This window comes from Sphaeramia orbicularis, chromosome 19, assembly GCF_902148855.1.
Source record: "Sphaeramia orbicularis chromosome 19, fSphaOr1.1, whole genome shotgun sequence".
NCBI classification, from domain to species: domain Eukaryota; kingdom Metazoa; phylum Chordata; class Actinopteri; order Kurtiformes; family Apogonidae; genus Sphaeramia; species Sphaeramia orbicularis.
The window spans coordinates 12,617,128-12,644,528 of NC_043975.1; the positions used below are offsets into that span (position 1 = coordinate 12,617,128).

Consider the following 27,401-nt stretch of genomic DNA (forward strand, 5'->3'; position numbering starts at 1 on the left):
TGTCCATTTTGCAGCAGCATTTCACATTAAAGTAAACTCTGTCCTTTTCGTAGCGGTAATAGCGCACATATCAAAAACCGAAATAAACTCTATCCATTTGATTCACTTGTTCCATTGGCAGATTTTTTGGCTTAATTAAGGTTTTGTTTTTTTTTCTTTTTGCTTAATTCAAGAAAAAAAAATCCGATGATGGAACAAGTGAAAATGATCTTGGTTAAGATTTCTTGAAATAAGATTTTCAAGATCTACTGTCTAAACAAAAGTTCTTATCTCTCACTGAAAAGTTACTCTTCAGGTGATTATGTCTTATTTTAAGTGATGAGATATTTTGACTTGAAATGAGAAAAATACAATTGGTAAGATTTGGATTTTTGCAGTGCAAGTCCATTCTCATATGCCAAATTTCGCAACTCTACGTTGTGTGACTTCCGGTTGGTATGATAACGTATGTAAAACTTGTTTATCGTTAATAACTTCTGTTCATTGTAGCGATTTCAAACTAATGCCACATTATTGGAAATTCAATTTTCTATCCATTACCTGCCTCATTTGTCACACAACGTTTATATAAATTTTGAGTTATTGGCATCTGAAGTAGTGTTGTTTTGTATCCCAGAAACACCTGAATTCAACATGTCCCAATACTTTTGTCCATATTGTGTTTCTGCAAGTGGTCATAACTTCATCAGAACCAAGGAATAATATCAGTAAATTTGTTTATCCTGTATAAACGCGCCACATGAAACCCAGACATGGGAGTTCATAAATTATCAGAGTCCACAGGCTACGGTCGTCCTGTGTGAAAAGGGTTCGACAACGGCATCTTTACAAAAATGCTATTAATTTCCATATGTTTTTCTGATAAATCTCCAGGGATGGGGGCTGAAGAGCTGTGGTTTCCAGAGTCCTGTGTGTGCTTATAAATAATCTCATTAACTTTGTAATTTCCATCGTCTATTGTGTTTGACTGTGACACGTAACATCTGTCTGGGTTTTGCAGACGATTAGATGCGATTTTATGGAACTTTCATCAGTCATTCATTGAAATCCTTGTCGCTCTCACATGTATTGGCTTGTTTAATCTCTGCTAAAGGCACAAATTGCCTCGGTGACCCCTGTGAAAGTTCTGTCTGTGCTAATTAAGCCCAGCAGAGGCTTGTGATTCGTATGGCAGAGACCGATGGTCCCAGAAAGCAAACTGAATTACCAGTCGCTGTTATAATTGTGTCCTGCATGCCCTTGGATTGGTATCAGACTGGATGCCTTAAGACACAGGTGTCAAACATGCGGCCCGGGGGCCAAATCCGGCCCTCCAAAGGGTCCAATCCGGCCCTTGGGATGAATTTGTGAAATACAAAAATTACACTAAGATCACAATCCTTTTAGTTCAGGTTCTACATTCAGACCAATTCAATCTCCAGTGGGCAGGACCAGTAAAATACTATCAAAATAACATAAAAATAATGACAACTCCAAATGTTTTCTCTTCGTACATGTAAATATTTTCATGTATTTACACAAAAAAAAAAGTATAATTTTGCAAAAAAAAAGTGATTTACCTGAAATGTCTTAAGAGAAGCAAGTACAATTCTAACAACATTCCACCTGTTACTCAACGTTTTGTGTGTTTGTAGATCCATTATGATCTGTCACTTATAATGTACATGCGTAAATGATAAACTGAGACATAATATTGTTCAAATTACACTTATTTTTTCAGTTTGTTCATGTTATTCACAGCTTTTGAAAGGATAGTTTGTAGATGTAAACCTGTTCATAATGTAAACTAGAAGCACTCGGAGAGCGCAGACCTCCGCCAAGGCTGATCAGTGGCCCCACCCGTGGGCCCCCCCATGCCAAGGAGGTTATGTTTTTGCCAGGGTTTGTTTGTCTGTCTGTCTGTTTGTCTGTCCGTTAGTGTGCAACATAACTCAAAAAGTTATGGACAGATTTTGATGAAATTTTCTGGTCTGCGCCCCCCCCCGTGGGCCCCCCCACCCCCGATCACCACCAAAATTTAATAATTTCTTCCTTATCCCATTTCCAACAAACCCTGAAAATTTCATCAAAATCTGTCCATAACTTTTTGAGTTATGTTGCACACTAACGGACAGACAAACAGACAGACAGACAAACAAACCCTGGCAAAAACATAACCTCCTTGGCGGAGGTAATTAACTTTTTTTTTGCTCTAAAACATAGAGAAAAGTTTGGAATTGACGTTATTTATATATTATTATGGTATTATTTTACTGGTTCAGCCCTTTTCAGATCAAATTTAGCTGAATGTGGCCCCTGAACTAAAATGAGTTTGACACCCCTGCCTTAAGAGAACAGACTACTGTCCAAATCTGCCGTTCCTTCTGTTATCAGCCTAATAAACGCTGACACTAGATTGGCTATTTATCAGAAATGTACAAAACTCAGATGTGAATTAAGAATGACCTCTAAATTCCAATTCAGTTCTTGCATTTGAATTGAGATGTACAATTGCACAATTAGCTTATCTATTTATTAATTTAATTTTCCTGCTCCTTTTTTTTTCTCTTCTCTTTCTCTTCTTCTCTCCTCGTTCTATCTTTTATATCTTATTCTTGCTCTAGGAAAGTTAGTGTATTTTTAGAATGTATTGAATGTATTGAATAAGCAGACTTTCCTATATCTGTCATGTTTAATGGTTTTCTTCCAGTATATTATGACTTTGTAATCTAAGTGATGTTAGTAATGTTCATTGTTTGTCCAGGTCAACAGATGGAAATTAGGTTCTCTGCTAAATCTGGTGCATGCATCTTGTTTTTTGTAACTAATGCCAAAACACTGTCCTGTAACTACATAAATAAATCGTCTAAAATTTGCTTAGAGGTCTTATTTCTGTCTTTGTGCATAAGAAATCAATATAAGTGAATCCCCAAAGGAACTTTGTGTTGGTAAATGCAAGTTATGCAAATTGACAGGATTTCAGTTCTGTTGTAACATGTTCATGGTCATATGAACTATATTTTCATGTCACAAATGGCCAAGTTATATTTGAACTGAATTTACCTGAAAAACAAATATTCTATTCTTTTAGATTCCCCAGTTTTTCTTACAAGATTCTATCCTACACATCACGTTTTATTTTTACAGGTTGCAATATGGAGTATGGTGCTGATCCATCCTGCTGATGTTACACCAATACATACATTAAGAATGTCACACGTCACTTTTTAAATCAACAGTTTTCTAATAATAAGCATTTTTATAAAGAAATAACAATTCTATATTGTTATTTACTCTTTAGTATGATGATAAACTATACAATAAATAATTCTGATCCTAGTTTTTGCACAGTGATCATTAGTGTAAACGGTGACATGGCTGCCGAGCATCAGTATGATGGGATCTGTAACAACCATGTCACATCCGTCCACTGCCACATTTTGTGTTTTTGTGTCAGCTGTTATTGTTTTAGATCCACAATACTAACATTCATGAATAAGAGGAGAATTAGCAATAGTAAGTATATAAGTTTATTATTAATGAAGTACTGGTACTGACCAGAGCATCATGGGTAATGTCACGTCCGTCCACCAGCAAAAGTTTTCACATACACGTGCTATTCAAAATCCAATATTTCTGAAAATATAGCTTCCACTGTCAAATAATATCAGTAGTCTGTGCACAAATGTATTAGCATTATTTCAACACAGTTCTATGCATTTCTAACAACTTTTTTTTTTTTTTTTGACAAAAATGGCCACTCATTTGACCCCCCTAAGTAAATTTTAGCCGAAATAAAAATTACATCTGGAATAATTGTACAGTATCTGTTTACTTATTTGTGCAATAAGTATCTATTTATTCTCTCTTGTGTTAAATTTATTTATTTATTTATTCACTACGCTACCTCATCAGTATTTTATTACTTATTTTACTGCAGGTGTTTGTTTTTTAACTATGTCTTTTTAGTGTTGATGCTGCATCGTCATTTCATTCTGCAGTGCATCGTCATTTCATTCTGCAGTGCATCTTTGATGTAATCTGCCTGAATGACAAAGTGATCTGATTCTGAGATTCCATGCAGGATACGGAATTGCAATTCAAATTCGAATTGCAGAAAGTAGAAGTGGAATTCCATGAAATTCAAAGAAATTCATGATACATAATTATGGTGTATTTAACAACGAAGCTTTACAGTATATATTGCATATGATTACAACATGAATTTCATACAGATATTATTGTATGGACTTTGTGTACACAATACTTTATTACAGTAAAGCTTATTTTTACCTATTTTGGTTTGGTTTGTTTGTTTGTTAACACTCTAGCAGCATAACTATTGGTTGAATTCATACCAAATTGGGTTTATACAGTGCCAGTAACCCTGAATAGATCTCAATACATTTTGGGAAAAACAGGTCAAAGTTTCAATTTTTTTTTTTTTAATCTCTTTTTTTCTCCATTTGAATGAATGAATGAATTGATGAACTTATTTTGGTTTGTACATCAATCATTGCACTAAGTACAATAATTATAACAAACATAAAAAACCAAAAAAGGAATAGGCTAGAAGCAAAAGCTTATTTTTTTGCCCATCCTTTTCACCTGATACACGGCTTACATTAAATTTTATGTGTACAGCATTGAGCATTCACACCATAAACAGAAAAAAATCAAGAACAGAAACATATCTACTATCTCAATTCAATATTTCTAAATACTTTAAAACTTAAAGAACTTTTTTTCTTTTCTGACTTCACCAACTTCACTTAGACATTCGCAACCCCAGTCCATCTAGACTTCACATTTGTCCACATTTTAGTTCATTTATGAATATAAAGACTTCTGAAATTATAATTACACTCTCTTAATTGCAAATATATCACAAATGGTATTTGGGACAATACTATTTGTATCCCTCATCTTCCATATTCCTATTTAGAAATCACTTTATTCATCCCTTTAAATATATTTATGTTTGTACTTTGCTTTATGTTCATACAGATATTATTGTATGGACTTTATGTACACAATACTTTACTATAGTAAAGCCTATTTTTACCCCGTCGCCTGAAGGGGAGGCAAGGGGTATTGTTTGTGGTTCGGTTTGTTTATTTGTTAACACTCTAGCAGCAAAACTGTTGGTTGAATTCATACTAAATTGGCTTTACAGATTGCTAGTGACCCAGAATAGATCTGAATACATTTTGGGAAAATAGGTGAAAGACTAAATTTTTTTTTTTTTCCCCATTTGATTATAATGGGTGCAATTTCACATGTCTGTAGCAGCAAAACTATTGGTTGAATTCATATCAAATTGGGTTTACAGATTGCCAGTGATCCAGAATAGATGTCATTACATTTTGGGAAAAACAGGTCAATGTTTCAATTTTGTATGAATTTTTTAAATCTTTTTTTTTCTCCCATTTACTTATAATGGGCAAATTTCACATGTCTATAAAAACATCAATTTTGTTTCAATTTACTTCAAACTTGGCATATATATAGCGGCAACTGATATGCTGACATCACAACACATGCATAGACATGATGACATCAGCTGGATCAATGCCAAAATAAGCTACAATACATGCGAGGGGTGGGGTTTGTTGTGCCTGGAACCACTTGTTTGTTTGTTTGTTTTTTTTACCTTTTATTGGAAATAAAATGAAACATGTAAACTCAAAATAAATGAATAATAAAAAGGCCTGTATCATATAAAGGGCATTTTTCTTCCAGATGCTTTTGAGCGTTACCTTGGGAAGTTCTTCTTTTAAAGACTGCAGAACGTAGTACATGGAGCTTTTACTGTTTTCTCGCGGAGAAACACACACTATAGCTTCACCGTGCACAGCGATGTCTCCTGGTTTCACTCGCAGTTTCGACATGCAGATGGAGTAACGAACCGTTTCTGCGTTTACCTGGAACACAAAAAGACATCGAAGGCAAAAGTTGTGTCACTATTGATTCTATGTGTGGACTAACATGAGTGAAAGTTCAATGATACTAGAAAAATGTGGAAAAAAAGGTTATTTTTGAGGTTAAATCATGAAGTTAATTCCATCACTTGGTCTTGCATTGTATTACATTGTATTGTATTGTATTGTATTGTATTGTATTGCATTGTATTGTATTGTATTGTATTCTTTTCTATTCTATTCTAGTGTTAGTGATAATCCATTATACCTGAGACACTGGAAAGTAAAGGTTTTGCCTTTTTGTGTTATGTTAACGAATTGTCTTGCTTGGAAACAGCATAATGTTAAATTTTTTCAGATACATTTATTTTTATTATTATAATTTTTTTTAATGAAATCTCCCTTGCAGTGGACAATTTTTAAGCAAAGATATGAAATTCTCGTCCCAAAAACTGCATCGCTGGGTCTCAAGAGGATATTTCACTCTTGTATTTTAGAGCAGGGGCGCCAAACATATGGCCTGTGGGCCAAAACTGGTCCGCCAAAAGGTCCAATCAGGCCCATGGGGTGAATTCATGAAGTGCAAAAATTACACTGAAGATTGACAAATTATTTTTAATTCAGGAGCCACAAACAGACCAGTTCCATCTCAAGTGGGCCAGACCAGGAAAGTACTGTCATAATAACCAGTAAATAATGACAATTCTAATTTTTTCCCCTTTATTTAGAGTGAAAAAAGTAAAATTATATGATGAAAATGTTTATATTTGCAAAAATATATGAATAATCCAGACAACCATGAACCTGATTTTTTTTTTTTTTTTAATAAGTGGAATTCTTTTTTTTTTTTATTAAATGCTTTGTGTCTTTGTAGATCCACTGTGAAGTGTACAAAGGAAAAGCTGAGGCAGAATATGGTTAAAACTGCTTGGAAACAGCATAATGCAACAGTTTTACAGATACATTTATTTTTATTATTATTATAATTTTTTTTAAATGAAATCTCCTTTGTAGTGGACTATTTTTAAGTAAAGCTGTGAAACTCTTGTCCCAAAAACTGCAACACTGGGTCTCAGGAGGATATTTCAAGCTTATATTTCAGAGCAGGGGCATCAAACATAGGGCCCGTGGGCCAAAACTGGTCCGCCAAAAGGTCCAATCAGGCCCATTGGGTGAATTCATGAAGCTCAAAAATTACACTGAAGATATTAACAAATTATTTTTAATCCAGGAGCCACAAACAGACCAGTTCCATCTCAAGTGGGTCAGACCAAGAAAGTACTGTCATAATAACCAGTAAATAATGACAATTCTAATTTTTTTCCCCCCATTAATTTAGAGTGAACAAAGTAAAATTATATGATGAAAATGTTTATATTTGCAAAAATATATGAATAATCCAAACAACAATGAACCTGATTTTTTTTTTTTTTTAAATTAAATGCTTTGTGCCTTTGTAGATCCACTGTGATGTGTACGTTGAAGGAAAAGCTGAGGCAGAATATGGTTAAAACTGCACTTTTACTTGGTCTGACCCACTTGAGACTAAATTGGACTGTATGTGGCTCCTGAACTAAAACAAGTTTGACACTTCTTTTTATATTTCTTGCACCTTTTCTGAACATCTGAATATACATCCTCTGCGCCCTCTAACCTTCCTGCTATACAGGAAAGTGGGTCAGCGTTGTCATTAAGCTGCACAGGGACAGTCAAAGTCCAATCCAGGAGGAAATACAGGGACATCTGAACCTGAAGCAGCAGGTTTAGAGTCAGCATGTTCCCTACTGTCATTACCCAAATGAACTCCACACAAATGAGGGGTGCGGGGGTGTAGTAAAGTACAAAAGCAAGCAATTATTTACCAAGAATAAGCAGCAAAATAGGATGATTCAGGTCAGTAAATACAATACACCTGTGAAATGACTGAGGAAATAGGTCAAATAAACCCCTTTAATCCTTCTGAGGCCAGGTGAAACCTATTACAAGACCAGAAGTGGATACAAAGAGAAGTAAAGGACCTCAGGATGCTTGGAGGGAAAAAAAGCTCATTAAAAGAAGGAAAGTCATGTGTAAATAGTGACTGAAACCTAACATTTCTCTTAACCCACAAAGGCCCAGTGTGACTTTAATATCGAATGATTTTTTTTTCTCTCTATTTAACCTCTCATAAGTGATTCATCACCATTTATTTTCTTATTTTCTTTATCTTTTGCACCGGTGTGTTGCATATTGCTGCTGCATACTGTTAAATTCAATCAATAAAGTCTTATCTTATTTATTATAATATTATCCTCTGACTTTTGCATTTTTTCCTGTTAAAATCATCTATTTTCCTATATTTAATTCTCTGATCATGTGCTGTAGATGCTCATAAAAGCTCAGAGTAAAGTCAAAGGTTACTGTATCAAAATTAGTGTTGTCAAACGATTAACATTTTTAATCAGATTAATCACAGGGTTGCTGTGGATTAATTTCGATTAATCATGATTAAATATAATTCATTTTTAATCTATATTAATCGCGTTTCATTTTGCATGAGTAAACAGACTCAAGAAAGAATATATATGCACTTAACACGTTTGTCGCAAGCGGGGTGACGCGTTAGCCAAAGTGCTAACAGAATCCCTGACTAACGTATGATTCGTGTTAATGTGGTATTTTCAGCTGGAAGTGCTTCAGTGAAAAGAAAAGTCCTTCCTGCAGAGTGTGGATAATATTTTATGTCGGTCGACTGTTACGTCTTGTTTTTTTTTACCTCATATTTCCATCCAGAGGACCAATGTGCTGTTTAGTGTCTTCCATCTTTATGGGTTAGTTCTGCTGCCTGTGACTACCAGATCAACTGACCATTTTTTCATTCGCAACGCTAACTCTACTTGGACAAACTGACCTAAATGCGTTGGCAGAGACGGTTAGAGTCATTCTGCGCTGTAGATGGGTTAGTTGTGTTAAAATCAGTAATGCAGATTAATCATGATGATGGATTAATCTGTGTTAATGCGTTAATTTTGACAGCCCTCATCAAAACAGAAAACGTGACTTTTCAGTAAAATCTCTAATTAACTGAACATAAACCCAGCGTGTCCATCCACTGTCACTGATCCAACTCCATGGGTTGATTGACAGTAGTCGTTTTTCCATTGACCCTCAAATTGCTCAAATATAACTTGCACGTAAAAATTTACCTAATGGAAAAACGACAATTTCGCCAAAAGTCTCATTTTTCAATTAAAAGTTTTTGCGCAAAACTGCGATGGAAAGACCTTTTTCACAACTAGAGGCAGGTGAATTAAAAAAGCGGATTTTGACGGACGTTACAACAAGCGAAGAAGAAGAAGAAACATGTCGCGGTATGTGTGGATACACCAGGAAACCCAATCATTTTTTAATTTAGTATGAGATAGAGGGGTAATATACAGGGTGTCCCATAAGTCTCCATACATAGGAGACATAATACATTCCATACATATATGGTTCTAACATGTATTTCTTTATATTTCAGATAACCCAAAGAATGCATTGGAATAAAGAGCAACGAATTGAAATCATCCTGATGGCCGGTTCAGCAAGCAATCGTATGGTTGCAAGCGCATTTAACAGAAAACATGGGACGAGTATCACACACGACACTGTGGCAAAACTTACTGTCAAGTTCAAAAAAACAGGAAGTGTTTTGGATCAATTTGTTCCCGACAAAATGGCAATCATATAGAGCATATTATATAAATAAAAATGGTTTATGTCAAGAAACGTTTATTTTTCCTATGTATGGAGACTTATGGGACACCCTGTATAATAAAAATGAATATATCTGTAAATCAACACCATATTTACTTGCGTCGCCACGTTTATGGAACGACTTCTTGTGTCATCTCGCGATAATAAATAAACAAATCATTGCATTTGTGATTTAATGGAAAAACCGACATTAGGCACTTCTGTTTTTTAGACATTTAGTAAATATCGGCAAAATTTTGTGCAGATGTCCAATGGAAACGCAACTATTGTTGATTATGCTTATTGTATATTTTTGATTTTCCATTATTGCACATTGTTGATTTTTCATTATTGCATATTGAAATGTGTTATAGCATGAACTTGCCTTTTCGTTTTAGATCCAAATAGACATCTAAAAAGCACGCTCCTCAAAGGATATTACACATATTTACTGGGCATAACCTCATCTGCACTCGGCAAACACAAAAAAATGCACCGTTAATTACGATGACTTATTCACTGTATTTATTGTATTATGTGAGATTGATTGTTTTGGTGGTATGTGAGATATGTACGCTTCTGTTGCAAATCAAATTGCCCTTCAGGGACATAAAAGATTTTTCAATTCAATAAAGTTGCATTAATGTCAGTATTTTCCATATAAAGTCTGTGAACTGTGGGAGTGCATATGTGTAAACCAATATTTTACAAGCAGATTTATGTGAATTTTATGCAGAACATCTTCGATCCTTGACTTGTAAAGGCTGCTTGTAATGTTCAACTGTTGAAGGTCAAACATGTAAACATCACTATAAAACAGACCGAGTGCTGTTTGACATAAAGAGAGGCAGCGCTTGACACAGACCTATGATTTTGTGTGAATATAACAAAGACATAATAACCGAGGACAGCGCCAACAGCACACTTGTGTTGCTACTACCGTCAAACCTCAGCAGGAGAAAAAAACATCCACCATTATGTGACAATAAAAGGGAATTGTTAGTACCTCGAGTCGCAACAGCCGTATTCTCTCCAGTGATAATTTCACCAAGATGAAGCAGTCGTCCGGGAGGAACACTTCTTCTATGTACTCGGAAATCTGTGGGTGACAAGTTGATTGAGTGCACATCCATCACAGCATCGCCTTTAAAATTAACCCTTTAAACACCAGAGTTTAAAAAAACATCACATTTTGATATCAAGATTTCAAAAAGCTGTATCTTGGAAGTGGTTTGAGATAAAGTCATACTGTAAATGAGAAAAATATCAGGTATGACCCAAATTTTATGATGGGAATAGGGATGTAACGATTACCGGTATAACAATAAACTGCGGTAAAATTACCAACGGTTAGCATTATGTTTATGTTTATGCATTTGGCAGACGCTTTTTTCCAAAGCGACTTACAGGGGAAAACCAATTAAATCACTCAATCAATCAAATTTTATTTATATAGCGCCAGATCACAAAAAAAGTTATCTCTTGACGTTTTATATATAGAGTTGGTCAAAACCAGACTCTATTACTATTACATTACTATTACTATTTAATTACATGCACATCTGTGCATTACTATTTAAATTCTAATTATCATGATAACTGTGTTTGATTACCACACTTTTCAGAAAATGCCTATGTAAAGATCTGCTTTTATGTCAAATATTTGAGTATAGTTTTAATTTATTGCAATTTTGATTTTCTATACCTAATATTTGGAACCAATATTCACTTTTAAAGTCTTTGAAAAGGTTCGTTAAGCATCTGAGTGTTATTTATACAATAAATTATATACATTTTTCAAATTGGATTTTTTATTTTTTGTATGTTTTTTTGTCCTTTTGTGTTAATATAGTAGGTTAAAGTGTAAAAATAATAGGCAGATGAAATAGATGAAGTTGTACTGAAAAAAAAACAAACAAACATGGGTATAGTAAACATTTATTTCTATAGTATATAAAGGCAAAATCAAAAGTACTGAGAAACAGACAAAATAGGCTCAGACCACAAAGGGTTAATACTTGAACGTTTCTGCCAAGAGAAAGTGCATTGCGCCGATTATTTTTTTTAGTTTTTTGTTGTTGTTGTTTTGTTTTTTTTAAAATACAACTTGGTTAAATTATTTCAATGTGTGTATTAGTACTTTTTGAACATTTTGAGCACAATTTCAACAATACCACGATAATAATGATAACCATGATAATTTTGGTTGTTCCATCCCTAGATGGAAATTTTTTTTTTTTTTTTACTTGAGTATTTATTGAAATTTTATGAACACATATTCACTAAAAACAACAAAAAATAAACCTTGCTAGAGTATACTACACGACACAACATTCACATTATTCAGTCCTTCCACCATTCCAGGTTCTGTAATCAGTCCGTTTATTCCATTTTTTGTCCATCTGTGCATCTTGCCATCACAGTTTGTAAATTATTTTTTCCACTGTGTATATTCCTTCTATAATTGTGATCCATTGGTCTTTTGTTGGTGGTTCTGTCTTTCCCCAGTTCCTTGTAATAGTTTTTTTCAAGTTGATGGGAGTAAAAGGTCACTGGGAACCTGCAGCCTGACGTTCAGTTTTTATAATTGTATTTATTTATTTACTAAGTGTTTTTACATTACAATAGGAGGGCTAATGCTATTTATTGCCAAGTATTTTTTATTGTTGCTGTGATTGTTATTGCTATTTGTTTGTTATTTATTTTTCGATATTGGGCAGAGAGAGAGCCAGGGCACACTGTGTTTCATTGCCATGGTACTTGTACCCTGAACGCACGTGACAAATAAATTTGAAACTTGAAAATTTACTCATCTAATTTGCATATTGTGATGTCACATGGTGGCAGCCATACTACTTTTAGTAAAATTGAATTTTGTGTATATTTAACCCTATAACGGCAAACGTATCATATTTGATACATGAGTTTTGAAGCCCTCTACATGATCAGTGTGATTTTTTTTCTTGAAAAACCTGATGTATACAATTAGATCCATGCAATACACTGGTAATCCACCAGGGGGAGGAATTCATTCCCCAGAGGCCTTTCCAGTGACACTACAAGACTGTCATTAATGAGGAAGGAGGCAGAACTTTGGCAATTGTGAAAAGGAATTACCAATTTGTTAGACATGTTTGTGTTATATTATGTTTTTGTTTGTTCAAAAATAATAATATTGGAGCATTGAGACCGATGTATAAAATTGAAACTCATACATGGAAATCGACATTTGAAAAAAACATTTTTGGGTTGTTCAGAAGGACCAATAAAGGTTCCAGTTTCAAAGAACTGGAATTTTCTGTCAATGATTTAATGGTTCAGGCTTTACAGGGTTAATATTTGAATTTTTTTATAATGGTACTTCAAGCTTATAGAAAGACACAAATCTGTATATTTTTTATTACATGTAACATGAAATTAATATAGTATTTATACTGCAGGATGCAGCATGGACACAGAAATGACAAGTATTACAACTTCTCATAAAATCTCATGCAACAAACCAAAGGAGATTTAACAACTACACATTTAAGTAAAAAAAAAGCTGAGGTATACGTCACATATTATATTTTGTCTTTGTTTGTTCAAATATAACAATATTTGAGCATTGAGACCCGATGTATCAAATATGATACAAAATTGAAACTCAAACATGGAAACTGATATTTGAAAAAAAAAAAAAAAAGTTTTGGTTGTTCAGAAGGACCAATAAAGATTCCAGTTTCAAAGAACTGGAATTTTCTGTCAATAATTTAATGGTTCAGGCTTTACAGGGTTAAAGGGTTAACAAATGGCATCCACAGTTATTTATTACATTTTGTAGTAATGATTTACTGACTGTTTTAGATTGAAATACCTCTCCGAGAAGAGTTTTCTCGATCCTTCCTTTCACCAGTCGGGCGAAGTCAGCGTCGTCCTCCACATCCAGATGAGCTGTGATTATAGGTGTACTGAATGACAAAAAGACCAGGATTATTCACAACTGATTAAAAATGACATCCTTGTATGACTAGCAAAGTTCATTCGATGTTAGCCTTCAGTGAAATGAAAGAGAACAGAGAAGAGTTTCCATTCAGCAGAGGTGGCAATGGGTGACTTCCATTCTCACAGATGTCAAGATAAAATCTGCAATTACCTTTTAAAGAACGAAAAGGCTCATTTTCTCCCTCTTAGCTCTTACGATCAAAAGAACCGTAAATTAAAAGAAAAGAGTCTAAATACTGTCAAGGTCATGAAGTATGAAACCTGCTCTGTGAAATCACACAGAACAGAGGGAGCGAAGCCAAAGTCTCACCATTGCCTGTAAAAATATAACGAGGAACCTTCGAAAAGTTTGTGGAACAAGAACATAACTTTGACATGGTTACGACCTCCAAAATAACGGTGCCAGAGACTGATGACCCCCACTATCCCCTAAGTGACTGAAACATTAAAAAAATATGATACTGTGGCATATTTGTTGCATTGCATTGTGGGTATATGGCGTCAAAAAAATCCGTATTTTAATCAAAAGTATTCAATTTGTATTCAAAAGTATTTAACCTGTATTCATTTGCATGCCAGAAGTTATTCTTAGTGTAATGTGAAGATTGTACCAGAGTAGCTGACTTTTTTCCTGGGAGACCCACAAAAGGATGAACACGTGTAGCCATCGAAAGAACACATGAATTTATGGAAAGTTACAAAACGGGGCGGGCAGAAAGAACATGTGAGCTCATGGAAAGTTTAGGAAAACGTGGTGTACAAAAAGAAGTTCACGTGAGTGGAAATTCTGGACATTCTGGGAAATAATTGACATTTTCTGGGAAAAAGTTACATATTAAAATATCATAAACTAATACTGGGAATTAGTTGCATATGTATATGTTTTGACCAATTCTGACCGACACCAAAAACCCATATCCTATCGGAGACTAGCTAAAAAGGGGGTTTCCGACGTGACTAGATTAATGTTCAAAATATGATAAAAAATGGGCATGGTTTGTAGCTAAACCCAACCTACTTTTGACATTATAAAAGTAGTCTCCCAGTGCGAAAATTCAGTTGTTTTCTGCAGATATCAACTCCGTGTTTATTTTATGCATGAATAAACACTTTATGCGGCTCCAATTCTGCTCGATCTCTGACTTTGATTTGATTCTGTGTGCATTTACTTGACGAAGCTCCACTACACAGATTAGGGTGGACACAGACATAAATTCAACATGCCAGAGTACAGTGAGGAACAGCGTCAAAGGGACCAAAGATGTCTCCCACCTGCAGCAGTAAATTTTTCACGACAGGTACTTGACATTTTACTCATTGTGTTCTGCTGTATGTGCAGGGGTTCAATGTGTGTGTGTGTGGGGGGGTTGATACTAATGATTATTTAGGTTAATGTGTCTGTTTTTTCAGTGTTTATTGGCCATTTTGTGTTTATTTTATATTACTGTGACACCATTAGTCACACCTGTAGGCCCAATAATGCCTCACCTGTTTGTTGGTGTCCAGCTGCTGTTCACGCCCTATTAATGAAACCTTTGGCCTTTCAAAGTAAAAGCACTTCCTACACACCTTGACACTACAACATCAATATATGTCCTTCAAAGTACAGGTGCAATAATACTGTAGTTTGATCAGTCATAACCACCTCAGGGATCACATCAAGAGGTTTCTGAAAATCATCTCGCGACGCCCCGCTGTTTTTTGTGTGTGTGTTTTTTTTCTTGTTTTATGTGATTTTCTTTTTCTTGTATGTTTTTTCTTGTTTGCATGATTTTCTTTCATTTGTGTGTTTTTTTTTTCTTGTTTGCATGATTTTAGTTTTTTATGTTTTTTTCTAGTTTGCGTGATTTTCTTTTTTTTGGTGGTGTTTTCTTCTTGTTTGCATGATTTTCTTTTTTGTGTGATTTTCTTGTGTGTTTTTTTCTTGTTTGCGTGATTTTCTTTTATTTGTGTGTTTTTTTTTCTTGTTTGCATGATTTTCTTTTTTTGTGTGTATGTGTTTTTTTCTTCATTGCATGATTTTCTTTTTTGTGTGAGTGTATGTTTTTCTTGTTTGCATGATTTTCTTCTTCCTGTGTGTGTGTTTTTTCTTGTGTGCCACCTGTTGTTGTGGTCTGCCCTTCAGGGCCACAGTCTAACAGTATGTTTTGATTGAGTTTTACTTTTTTCCCCTGCCGTTTTTCTACTGTTTTTAATGTGTATTCTTCCATTTGGTTCACTTTTAGTTGCAAATATTGGAAGGAGAAATGCCGAGGAGGAGATCGACCAGGGAGATAAAAGTCCCTGCAGATATTTGGCAGAGGAGTAAATCAATGCTTAAAAGTGTGTTTTAATTAAAAAGAAAAAACAGACTTGAAGTTTTTTAGCATATTTATTGTCAGAAACAACTGTAAATGTCCATAACAAAACTTTTTGAGATTGCAGAAATAAACTTTCAACTATTTTACATCTGCTCAAACATGCTTTTTGATCTTGAACATTCAGTGTCTGTATAATGGCTTCATATTTACCTCCGCCAAGGAGGTTATGTATTTGTCGGCGTTGGTTTGTCTGTTTGTCCGTCTGTCTGTGTGCAAGATAACTCAAAAAGTTATGACGGATTTGGATGAAAATTTCAGGAAATGTTGATACTGGCACAAGGAACAAATGATTAAATTTTGGTGGTGATCGGGGGTGGGGGGGGTGGGGGCCACAGGGGCCCACTGATCTGCCTTGGCGGAGGTCTGCGCTCTACGAGTGCTTCTAGTTTTTGATATTTCAGGTGTTTTTTAGTCTGTGTGGAAGTCTCTGACACAGTTCCTTTCCACTTGTAACAGAGTCCCACATTGCTGGGGTAAAGTGTGTTGGAAAGCTTGAGATGTCAGCTTTCTGATGCCGTTTGAATTTTGTAAATAGCAAAAATGGTTCAGGAGTTACAGTGATTTGAAAGCTGCAAAGTGCAAAATGCAGCACAGTGACATTACTGTTGTTAAAGGGTTGAATAAAGATTAAATAAAATAAAAAAGGGCCAAAAAACACACAAAAAATAAAAACATGACTTGAAAAATTCTAAAATTGATTGCACAAATGACACAAACATGCTTAACCCTTTTCAGGGCACTCACAGAAATACTCCAGAACTTGTAATAGAGTCCTAAATTGTTGCCATAAAGTGTTACACAGTGTTGGAAAGCTCAGGATCTCAGCTTTCTGATGCTGTATGGATTTTGTAAATAGCAAAAACGGTTCAGGAGTTATAGTCATTTGAAGGCTGTAAAGCGCAAAATGCAGCACCGGTGAGATTACTGTTGTTAAAGGGTTAAATAAAGGTTAAACGAAATTAAAAAAGGGCCAAAAAATAAAAATATGAGTTGAAAAATTCTAAAATGTATTGCACAAATTACACAAACATCCCTTTACAGGGCACTCAGAGAAATACTCTGAAATTTGTAATAGAGTCCCAAATTGCTGCCATAAAGTGTTATATATTGTTGGAAAGCTCAGGATCTCAGCTTTCTGATGCCATTTGAATTTTGCAGATAGTGCAAACAGTTCAGGAGTTACAGTGATTTGAAGTCTGCAAAGTGTAAAATGCAGCGCCACTGTTGTTTAAGGGTTAAATAAAATTTTAAAAAGGGCCAAAAAACACACAAAAAATAAAAATACGACTTGAAAAATTCTAAAATTTACTGCACAAATGACACAAACATGCTTAAATAAAGGTTAAATGAAATTAAAAAGGGCCAAAAAATAAAAATATGAGTTGAAAAATTCTAAAATGTATTGCACAAATTACACAAACATCGCTTTACTGGGCACTCAGAGAAACACTCTGAAATTTGTAATAGAGTCCCAAATTGTTGCCATAAAGTGTTATATAATGTTGGAAAGCTCAGGATCTCAGCTTTCTGATGCCATTTGAATTTTGCAGATAGTGCAAACTGTTCAGGAGTTACAGTGATTTGAAGGCTGTAAAGTACAAAATGTAGCGCCGGTGAGATTACCGTTGTTAAAGGGTTAAATAAAGGTTATATGAAATTAAAAAAGAGCCAAAAAATAAAAATACGACTTGAAAAATTCTAAAATGTATTATACAAATGACACAAACACGCTTAACCCTTTACAGGGCACTCATAGAAACACTCTGAAATTTGTAACAGAGTCCCAAATTGCTGCCATAAAGTGTTATATAGTGTTGGAAAGCTCAGGATCTCAGCTTTCTGATGCTGTTTGAATTTTGTAAATAGCAAAAATGACTCAGGACTTACAGTCATTTGAAGGCTGCAAAGTGCAAAATGCAGCGACGGTGAGATTACTGTTGTTAAAGGGTTAAATAAAGGTCAAATGAAATTAAAAAAAGGGCCAGAAAACAAAAAACAAAAATACGACTTGAAAAATTCTAAAATTGAATTAAAATTGAAAAATTTGAATTTTGTAAATAGCAAAAACAGCTCAGGAGTTACAGTTATTTGAAGGCTGTAAAGTACAAAATGTTGCGCTGGTGAGATTGCAGTTGTTAAAGGGTTAAATATTTTTTTCCACCTGTCCTTTTTCCATGAACTGTTTTGATGCCCCCTCGAACAAATGCAGAGAAGTACGAAATTAAAGGTGAAAAAAGGCCAAAACTATTCTTCTGATATAAAATGGTCAGTAATGTAATCTTTGTGGTAGCGCCCTTAAAGTTTCCATTTTGTCTGAATTCAAGGACCAAATGGGATATCAGCTAATGGAGCTTGTCCTTGCAGCACCATATTTAATCACAGTATTCTTCAAAATGTTAGCTTTGTTTTCGTTTCCATGTACCATGTGGGGTTTAATGGTGGATGCATTAAGCCTTCACAAATTCAGTTGAGTTTTGTGTCATCAGACCAAGGACTCAACTAAACGGACTCGTACCATCTGAAAAAAACATATTCACTTATGACAGAATGAAAATCAGGTTACCAAAAAAGTGTATTAACAGGGTTGCAGGGTGCATCCTAAATATTAAATTCTCTATTCAGGCTACTCGATGTTGCACCAGTGACAGTCATTTCTATACAAACACTGCAAAACCTGACCAACGTGTCACCAGCCATTATTATTAGAGTCGAAAAACATGAAATTTTGTATCGAATATCCTTGGCCCTTGGCTTTTACCATCAAACAAACAATGCAAACATCCCTACAATTCTGGAAAAATGGTGTTTGACATAAAGGGGGTACTATTAATCTTTGGCTGATTACTTTGAAAGAATACGACAAAGCTGTAAGGACAAAAAAATAGGAAAAAAATAACCCTGACCCAGGAAAAAAACATATGGCTATTGTGCTACGATGATGAAGTGGTGGAAACTCAAGTGACGACAGCCTTATTTTCCGCTAAGATGAAGCAGCCCCCAATGTCAGTGCAGACTTAACTCTGGTGGTGGTGGTGGGGGGGGGGGCGCACACACACACATAATGGACTTGTTCATTATGCATTTTCAACAAAAGGTTCACATTTTCCCATTCAAGTCAAGAATAAAATACTGTTTTTTTTAGGGATTCACAAAGGGGCTTCAAATTATGCTCACCCTGATTTTCAATACCTTTGACACACGGCAATATTAATGATTTTTCCATGTACAGAGAGGGAGATTATATTGTAAATATGCGAATAATATTTAAATCTAAATGTATATACATATTTACATAAATAGCAGATTCCTTTTTCTTTTTTCTCTTTATGTCCCGTTACCTTATCTTACTTTATCATGAGGAAAACCTTGTCTTTCTTCTGCAAATTATCTATTAATATTATTTATTGTGGTACATAACTCACTGTCACCATTGTGATATATATTATAAGACTTCAATTTTCTCTGTTTTTGAAATAATAACCCTCAACTTTAATCTGAGCTTTTATGAACATCCACACAATCAGTAAATTAAATGTAGGAAAAAAGCCAATTTTCTCTGAAAAAATGCAAAATAAAGTGGATAATATTACAATAAATAGTGATAAATCGTTTAAGGAAGGTTAAAAAGAGAGAAAAATTCATTTGAGAACTGCCACAAAAGGAGCACTGGGTCTTTATGGGCTATCACCCATTTGCTGTACACTTAAGAAAAATGCCAATTGATGCAACAAACAATGGAAAAAACAGCGGAGAAATGACTGTGAAAAAAGCTGAAAAAGTTCTCAGCTGAAAAGTTAAGGAAGATTTCACTGATACGTGACTTTGTCTGCTGTCGTCTGACTCGTCTTCATGACACTTACGCATATCTTTAATATGAGACGATGTGAACTGAAGGCAGGCGATACTAAAAAAAGTCACTTTTTCTTCAGTTGTCTCTGCTTTTGATATGATAGCACTAGTCTATAAGTAAAATGCTTTCAGAATAAAAGTAGTAGGAGTTAAAGTTTGTCAAATTTGAGTCATGAACAAAGAAAAATTAAGTCAAAGTGCTAATTGGTTGTAGTTTCTAAGATACAGTCTTGGGCCAAAATGTGACATTCTGTGAATTCATGAGAGAATGGGTTGTATTCAAAATGAAAGTTTTTCTCAGAGCTACAAGATCTACCTCAAAACAGTGTCTGCACATGACAATACATACAGTTTTCAGGTCATTTCTAGTGGTACATTTATAAATCCATTGTATAAATGTACATAAACAACATATATGTGTAATAACCCACCATCATATTATTAAAAACTTGAGCAAATGAGCACTTTTGTCATTTATTTTCTGATTCATCTTATTGAAGTATGTAAGATTTAGCACATTTAATGTCTGAAGCAGATATCTTCTAAGAAATTGTAGAGCAGTGCAACCTTTGAATTTACTCTGAGCTTTTATGAACATCTACATGATCACTGAATTAAATACAGGACAATACATGATTTACACTGAAAAAAAAAAAAACTCAAAATAAAGAGGATAATATTCCACTAAATGGTGATAAATCACTTAAAGGGGTCATATTTTGCTAAACCCACTTTTATTAGTCTTTGGTGCATTCATTTGTGTATTTGGACCCTAACAGTTCAGAAAGTTTGAATTTGAACCCTCCAGGTGCTGCAAAGCTATCTTTATATTCATTTTGGCAAAAATCAACTGGATTTCAACAACCGGTTTTAATTCCTGCTTAATTTGTTACGTAATGACATTTGTACATATAAGGTCAAGACTTCTGACAAATATTTCTCCGAGTACGACGTAATTGTTTGTCAGCAGCAGCGGTTGTAGTAAAAACGTAAAATATGTCCAAACTTCCAAACTACCTAAAATGTTCAGTTGTTGATTTGAGATAAAAACATCAGTATTTCCTTACAGTTTAATGGGATATTTTTCTTCCTAAATGAGATCTGAAGAAAGCAGATGCTTAATTGTGGTCGAAAAGCATTATTTACAGTCAGAGCATGAAAAATGTTGGAGAAATTCAGACATAGAAAAATATTTGAGAAATATAAATGCAGAACATTTAAAATTATAGTCAAGGATAAAAAAATAACCAAAAACAAAAGGAATGTTGAGAGAAATTAAGTAAAAACCATCTCTGAGGCATTTTGGAAGCAAAGAAAACAACTTAAAGGGGTCATATTTTGCTAAATCCACTTTTATTCGTCTTTGGTACATTTATTTGTGTATTTGGACCCTAATAGTTGAAAAAGTTTAAATTTGAACCCTCCAGGTGCTGCAAAGCTATCTTCATATTCATTTTGGCAAAAATGGAGTGGATTTCTACAACCTGTTTTAATTCCTGCTTAATTTGTTATGTCTGTAACTAGTTACATCACAACATTTGCACATACAAAGTCAAGACTTCTGACGAACATTTCTCTGAGTACGACATAATTGTTTGTCAGCAGCAGCGGTTGTAGTAAAAACTGAAAATATGTCCTAACTTCAAGCCGATTACCTAAAATGTACAGTTGTTGGTTGTATTAATGAACACAAGTGGCTGAATGGGACAGAGAAGCACAGCCAACAACCTGGAGGGGGTGGGGGGGCGTGAAGTGGCTCATTTGCATTTAAAGGGCCAGCGCTCAAAATGACCTTTCTGGTGTCATTACTCAGAAATAGGGTTGAAGATGGACCTGTGGAGTTGAATTAATGAAGAATTCAGGCGTAAGTATAGCATTTACAGTTTATGTAGACCACAGGGAAATGTTTTAAAATGCATAATTCCATTAAAAAAAGCAAAATATCACTCATTTCAGAAAGGTTTATATAGAGAGAAAAATTCACTTGGAAACAGCCACTAAAATACCACTGGGTCTTTATGGGTCAATATAGTCTAAGAAATGATATTGCCTATATTTGTTCCATGGCAACATTGACGTAAAGCAGATTAGCAGCTTCTCTGTTATGTACTCAGAGTTTTGCTTTGCTTCTAAACTCTTTGGGCAAGTTTTCAGGACTTCGAAGCTTCAATTTTTCATCTGCTCTTGTGGCAAATATTGAGTCTGGATTGGGTTTCAGGGGCTTAAAACCCAGCCCAGAGCCATCTACCACGGTCCATCCTGGCCTTACCTGATGTTCTTTGAGGCGTTGATGATCTCTTTGATCCGAGGCACCCCCAGTGTGATATTCATAGATGCTACACCGGCAAAGTGGAAGGTCTTCAGCGTCATCTGGGTACCGGGCTCTCCAATACTCTGAGCGCAGAGGGCCCCTACCGCAGAGCCGGGCTCCATCTGAGCTCTGTACAAAACATAGATAATAGGAAACGGTGTGAGGTAATCCAGCTTCTATAATAGTTACTAAGGTAACAGGTAAGTGGTACTTAAATAACCTCCTATAATATGTTTTCAAGGTAGCATAGGATTTCATTTGCATTTTTTTTCATCAAGTTATACACAAAAAAAAACCTCTTCTCAGGGTTGTACTTTCTAACATTTTCTAACAATCTGTAATGTATCAGTGTCTTTTGAAGACGTAAAAATATGAAGATGTATGAGAGAGCAAATAAGCAGGTTTAATATTAACTAAAGAATATGCTCTTTTCCACCTCAAAGGGGAAAAAATAGTGTGAAATAATTCAAATTTATACAGTTTAATCATCTAATCTTAACTCGTATCGCACACATACACTATATGGACAAAAGTATTGGGACACGTCGAATTCAGGTGTGTCATCTCTAACAGAAAGTAGTGTATTTCAAAACATAGTTTTATATTGTGATAAAATAGCTTTGCATTGGTTAGTTTTTCTTTTTAAATTGTTATAGTTGCTTCCAAAATGGATTTTACTTAATTTGTCTCAACATTATTTTCTTTTTATCCATAACTATGATTTTAAATGTTCTACCTCTAAATTTCAAAAATATTTTTCATGCTATGACTGAATAATAATTTTCCACAGCTAACCACCTATTTTCTTTACATTTTACTTTCTCTCATTAAACTCTAAGAAAATATAAATGTTTTTATCTCAAATCAGCATAAACAGGACAACTTACAACTATAGACATGATGTGTCCCAATATTTTTGTCCATATAGTTTATAAACATCAATATTGTAAAAAGAGAAATTAAGTAAAAAACGTCTCTGTGGCATTTTGGAAGCAAAGATAACCATTTAAACAAAACGGACCTATGCAGCGCAGTGATATTTATCACTATTTAAACTATATTAGATATATCAGAAAGAAAAATCTCCTCTTCAACTTTAAGGAAATACTGATGTTTCTAAGCTATATGGACAAAAATACTGGGACACATCATGGCTACAGCTTGTGCTGATTTGAGATAAACATCCATATGAGGCATCTGAGGCATTTTGGAAGCCACGATTACAATTTAAACAAAATTAACCAATGCCATGCAATGATATTTATCACCAAATAAAACTATATTATGACATTTGTCATTATTGTTTTGTAACCCAGACCCCTGTTAGAAAAGAAACACCTGAATTCAACGTGTCCCAATACTTTTGTCCATATAGTGTACTTTGCATTTAGTCAAACTCAAAGTTTACTCTGTTACTATATTCACTGTAATGTTTTCCATTAGTCGTTTCAACACTCTACATATTAAGCAAATTTGACAAGAAAATATAGATCAGGAGTGTCAGACTCATTTTAGTTCAGAGGCCAAATTCAGCCAAATTTGGACTGAAGTGGGCCGGACCAATAATATAATAACACAATTATATATAAATAAGTTCCTTACATGGTTAAAATGTTTACCTCTACAAATTGTCCTTTAAAACAATGTGAATAACATGTACAACCTAAAATTTCTTTAGCAAAATAAGTGCAATTTTAACATTATACCTCAGTTTATCATTTACACATGTTCATTAACACCGACAGATCACAGTGGATCTACAAAGACACAAATATTTTGTAACAGGCAGAATATTGTTAAAATTATTACACTTACTTCTCTGAAGAAATTTCAGCTTTTTCATATTAGTTCAGGATATTTACGTTTTTTGTGAAATGATTGTTTGTGTAAATACAGAAACATTACATGAAAAATATTTACATTTACAGAGAGAAAAATTTTGAAGTTGTAAGTATTTATAGGGGTTATTATGATAATATTTTTCCCGGTTTGTATGTGGAACCTGAACTAAAATGTTTATGAATATCTTAAGTGTAATATTTGCATTTCATGTCATACCTCATGTACTTATCTCTGCAGGTTTCAAGGAACTTCTCCAGCTGAGTTGGCGTTATGCGATCCAGCTGATACAGAACCTTTGGCTGCAAGTACAGAAGTAAAGGTAAGGTTAAATTTCATCAAAAAATATGGATGCCCTGAAGGCATTAGTCCAGAGTGTGTGGACTTACTTCACTGGTGCCGTTGTCGTTGATGCCGTACTTGTCTCGGGTCTTCTTGATCCTTTCTGAGACACTTTTAATGAATTTCTTGATCTCCTGCAGTGAAAGGAGGAGATTTGGATCATTTCAGAGTTCACTTATGTGTTAGACACTGTATGTTTGATGCTGAACTCTGTCATGCAGTTGTTAGGCATCACAATAAGACAGTTAAACACATTAGACCAGGCGTGTCAAACATAAAGCCTGCGGGCTAAAACCGGCCCAATATATGCTCCAATCTGGCCCGCAGAATGAATTTCAGACGTGCAAAAGTTATACAGAAAATATTAACAGTTAAGGGCATTCAGGGGCCATATACAACTCAATGTGAAATCAGGTAAAATAATAACATAAGTGGTTCCAGGCACAACAAATCCCGCCCCTTGCACATATTGTAGCTAATTTTGGTATCGATCCAGCTGATGTCATCATATCTATGCGTGTGCGGATGTCAACATATCAATTGCCTCTACATATGTGTCAAGTTTGAAGTAAATTGAAACAAAAATGATGTTTTTATAGACATGTGAAATTTCACCCATTATATGTAAATGGGAGAAAAAAAAGATTTTAAAAATTCCTAAAAAAACCCTGAAACTTTGACCTACTTTTCCCAAAATGTAATGACATGTATTCTGGGTCACTGGCAATGTATAAACAAAATTTGGTATGAATTCAACCAATAGTTTTACTGCTAAAGTGTTAACAAACAAACAAACAAACAAACAAACAAACCGAACCAAAAACAATACCTATAAATAATGACAACTCCAAATATTCTCCATGGTCTAATGTGAAAAAAGCAAAATTATTTTATGAAATTATTTACATTTACAAATCCTGTCACAATAAAATGTGACTAACCTGAACAAGTATAAGAAACCTGAAATTTCCTTTGACAAATAAGTGCAATTTTAACAATATAATGTCTGTTACAAAAGTTTTCTGCATTTGTAGATAGACTGTGATCTGTAAATTATGTTAATAATAAAATGCAACATATTATTGGTGAAATTGCACTTATTTTTTAAAAAAGATATTTCAGGGTGTACAAGGTTGATCAGGCTATTCATATTTTCATAAAGTGATTTAACTTTCAAAGTAAAACAAAGAGAAAAGTTTGGATTATTACACCACCCCCCGAAGGGGAGGCAAGGGGTATTAGTTTTGGTTCAGTTTGTTTGTTTGTTAACACTCTAGCAGCAAAACTATTGGTTGAATTCATACCAAATTGGGTTTAGAGATTGCCAGTGACCCAGAATAGATCAGATTAGATTTTGGGAAAAGTAGGTCAAAGTTCAAATTTTCTATGGATTTTTTAAATCTTTTTTTTTTTTTTCATTTACTTATAATGGCAGAAATTTCAAATGTCTGTAGCAGCAAAACTACTGATTGAATTCATATCAAATTGGGTTTATAGACTGACAGTGACGCAAAATAGATGTGGTTACATTTTGGGAAAAGTAGGTCAAAGTTCAAATTTTCTATGAATTTTTAAAAATATTTTTTTCTCCCATTTACTTACAATGGGCTAAATGTCAAATGTGTATACAAACATCAATTTTGTTTCGATTTACTTCAAACTTGGCACATATATAGAGGTAATTGATATGCTGACATCACCACACATATAAGCATGATGACATCAGCTGGATCGATGCCAAAATAAGCTACAATACGTGCGAGGGACGGGGTTTTTTGTACCTGTCGCCACTTGTTTATAGGTTATTATGCCTATCATTTCACTGGTCCCGCCCACTTGAGATCACATTGGGCTGAATGTGGCCCCTGAACTAAAATCAATTTAACACCCCTGCATTAAACAGTCTCTTAGTAGGTACTGTATGTGACAAGGATAAAGGACAGATTATTTATAAAAGACACACATCTGAGTTATTAAATGCATCTTTCCAAATGTTGCCGACACTCCGTTCTTTGAGTTCAACCACGACATGCTTCGATCACTGTACCTCCAGGTATTTCTCTGAGCCTGTGTCAGTTAACTCCTTCACAAAGGGGAGAGGTTCACACATACAGAACACCGATTAATTCCATGAGACAACTTTCTTTTTTATTTTTCTTTATGATATTAACATTAGACACAAACATCCCTCTCCATCTTGTACCTTAAATGCATTAATTTACTGTATTGTCATCATTATTATTATAATCATCTAATCTTTATGCTATGTTGCCTATGTATTTCTAATTTGCGTATGACATATATTTGTGCTTTTTTTAGCCCATAAAGACCCAAACAGCCACGGGCAAACAAAACCATCTACTCATCTAAAATATTTAATACCTGTTGATCCACAAATTCTATCAATACATGTAAATAATAGGTGTAAAATGTAGTTTGTCATCTTTTCATGGCCATCAGATTTGACCCATTTGGCTCCGTAGTTACCGTGGAAACACCTTCTTCTTCTTCTACAACATCGATTCACCAGTAAAACCCTTGAAGAGTGGATGGACACACTTGTTTTACGTTTAGTTATTGATGTATTTTACTGAAAAAGTCACTTTTTCTTCAGTTTTCTCTGTTTTTCTCTGTATTAACTTTTACATTTATTCAGAAATTTTATGAACATCTACATGATCAGTGAATTAAATATAAGGGAAAACATATGATTTACACTGAAAACACTCAAAATAAAGAGGATAATATTACAATAAATGTTGATAAATCACTTAAAAACGGTTAAATATACAGAAAAATTCATTTGGGGACTGCCACAAAAGTATAAATGGGTTCGTTAAATGTTAAAGCTGAAAGGATATAATGTAGAAAAAAAGAAATGACATCAAAAGCTCCACAGGTTTATTCGTATTGTTAAAGAACGAAAAAATGGTTCCGATATATGTAACAAACATTTTCTATATTCAACTGTTTTGTATTCATAGATTCCCTCTATAGCTACCCACTACCTGTCCTTAGACATTTCCCTTTTAGTCATTTTCTGTGACAGACGTCTTTGTTGGTGTGTTTGTAACCAGGCTGCAGGCACCTCTTAGCAGG

At 34.4% G+C, this 27,401-nt stretch overlaps 1 protein-coding gene and 1 long non-coding RNA gene across 2 annotated transcripts in view; one reads left to right on the forward strand and one right to left on the reverse strand.

The window, feature by feature from the left end:
• polr3a (polymerase (RNA) III (DNA directed) polypeptide A) overlaps window positions 1–27,401 on the reverse strand; it is a 132,356-nt gene that overhangs the window by 12,438 nt on the left and 92,517 nt on the right. The window contains exons 22-27 of the mRNA XM_030122021.1: window positions 24,350–24,436; window positions 24,180–24,262; window positions 22,080–22,250; window positions 13,474–13,567; window positions 10,624–10,716; window positions 5,739–5,903 (exon numbers count right to left, since the gene is read on the reverse strand). Coding sequence (XP_029977881.1) covers window positions 5,739–5,903; window positions 10,624–10,716; window positions 13,474–13,567; window positions 22,080–22,250; window positions 24,180–24,262; window positions 24,350–24,436 — 693 coding nt within the window. The remainder of the gene's footprint in view (window positions 1–5,738; window positions 5,904–10,623; window positions 10,717–13,473; window positions 13,568–22,079; window positions 22,251–24,179; window positions 24,263–24,349; window positions 24,437–27,401) is intronic.
• LOC115410390 (uncharacterized) lies at window positions 1,023–23,272 on the forward strand. Its single transcript, XR_003934090.1, has 4 exons — window positions 1,023–1,033; window positions 11,376–11,382; window positions 13,162–13,166; window positions 23,195–23,272. It is a non-coding gene; the product is annotated as an uncharacterized LOC115410390 (long non-coding RNA).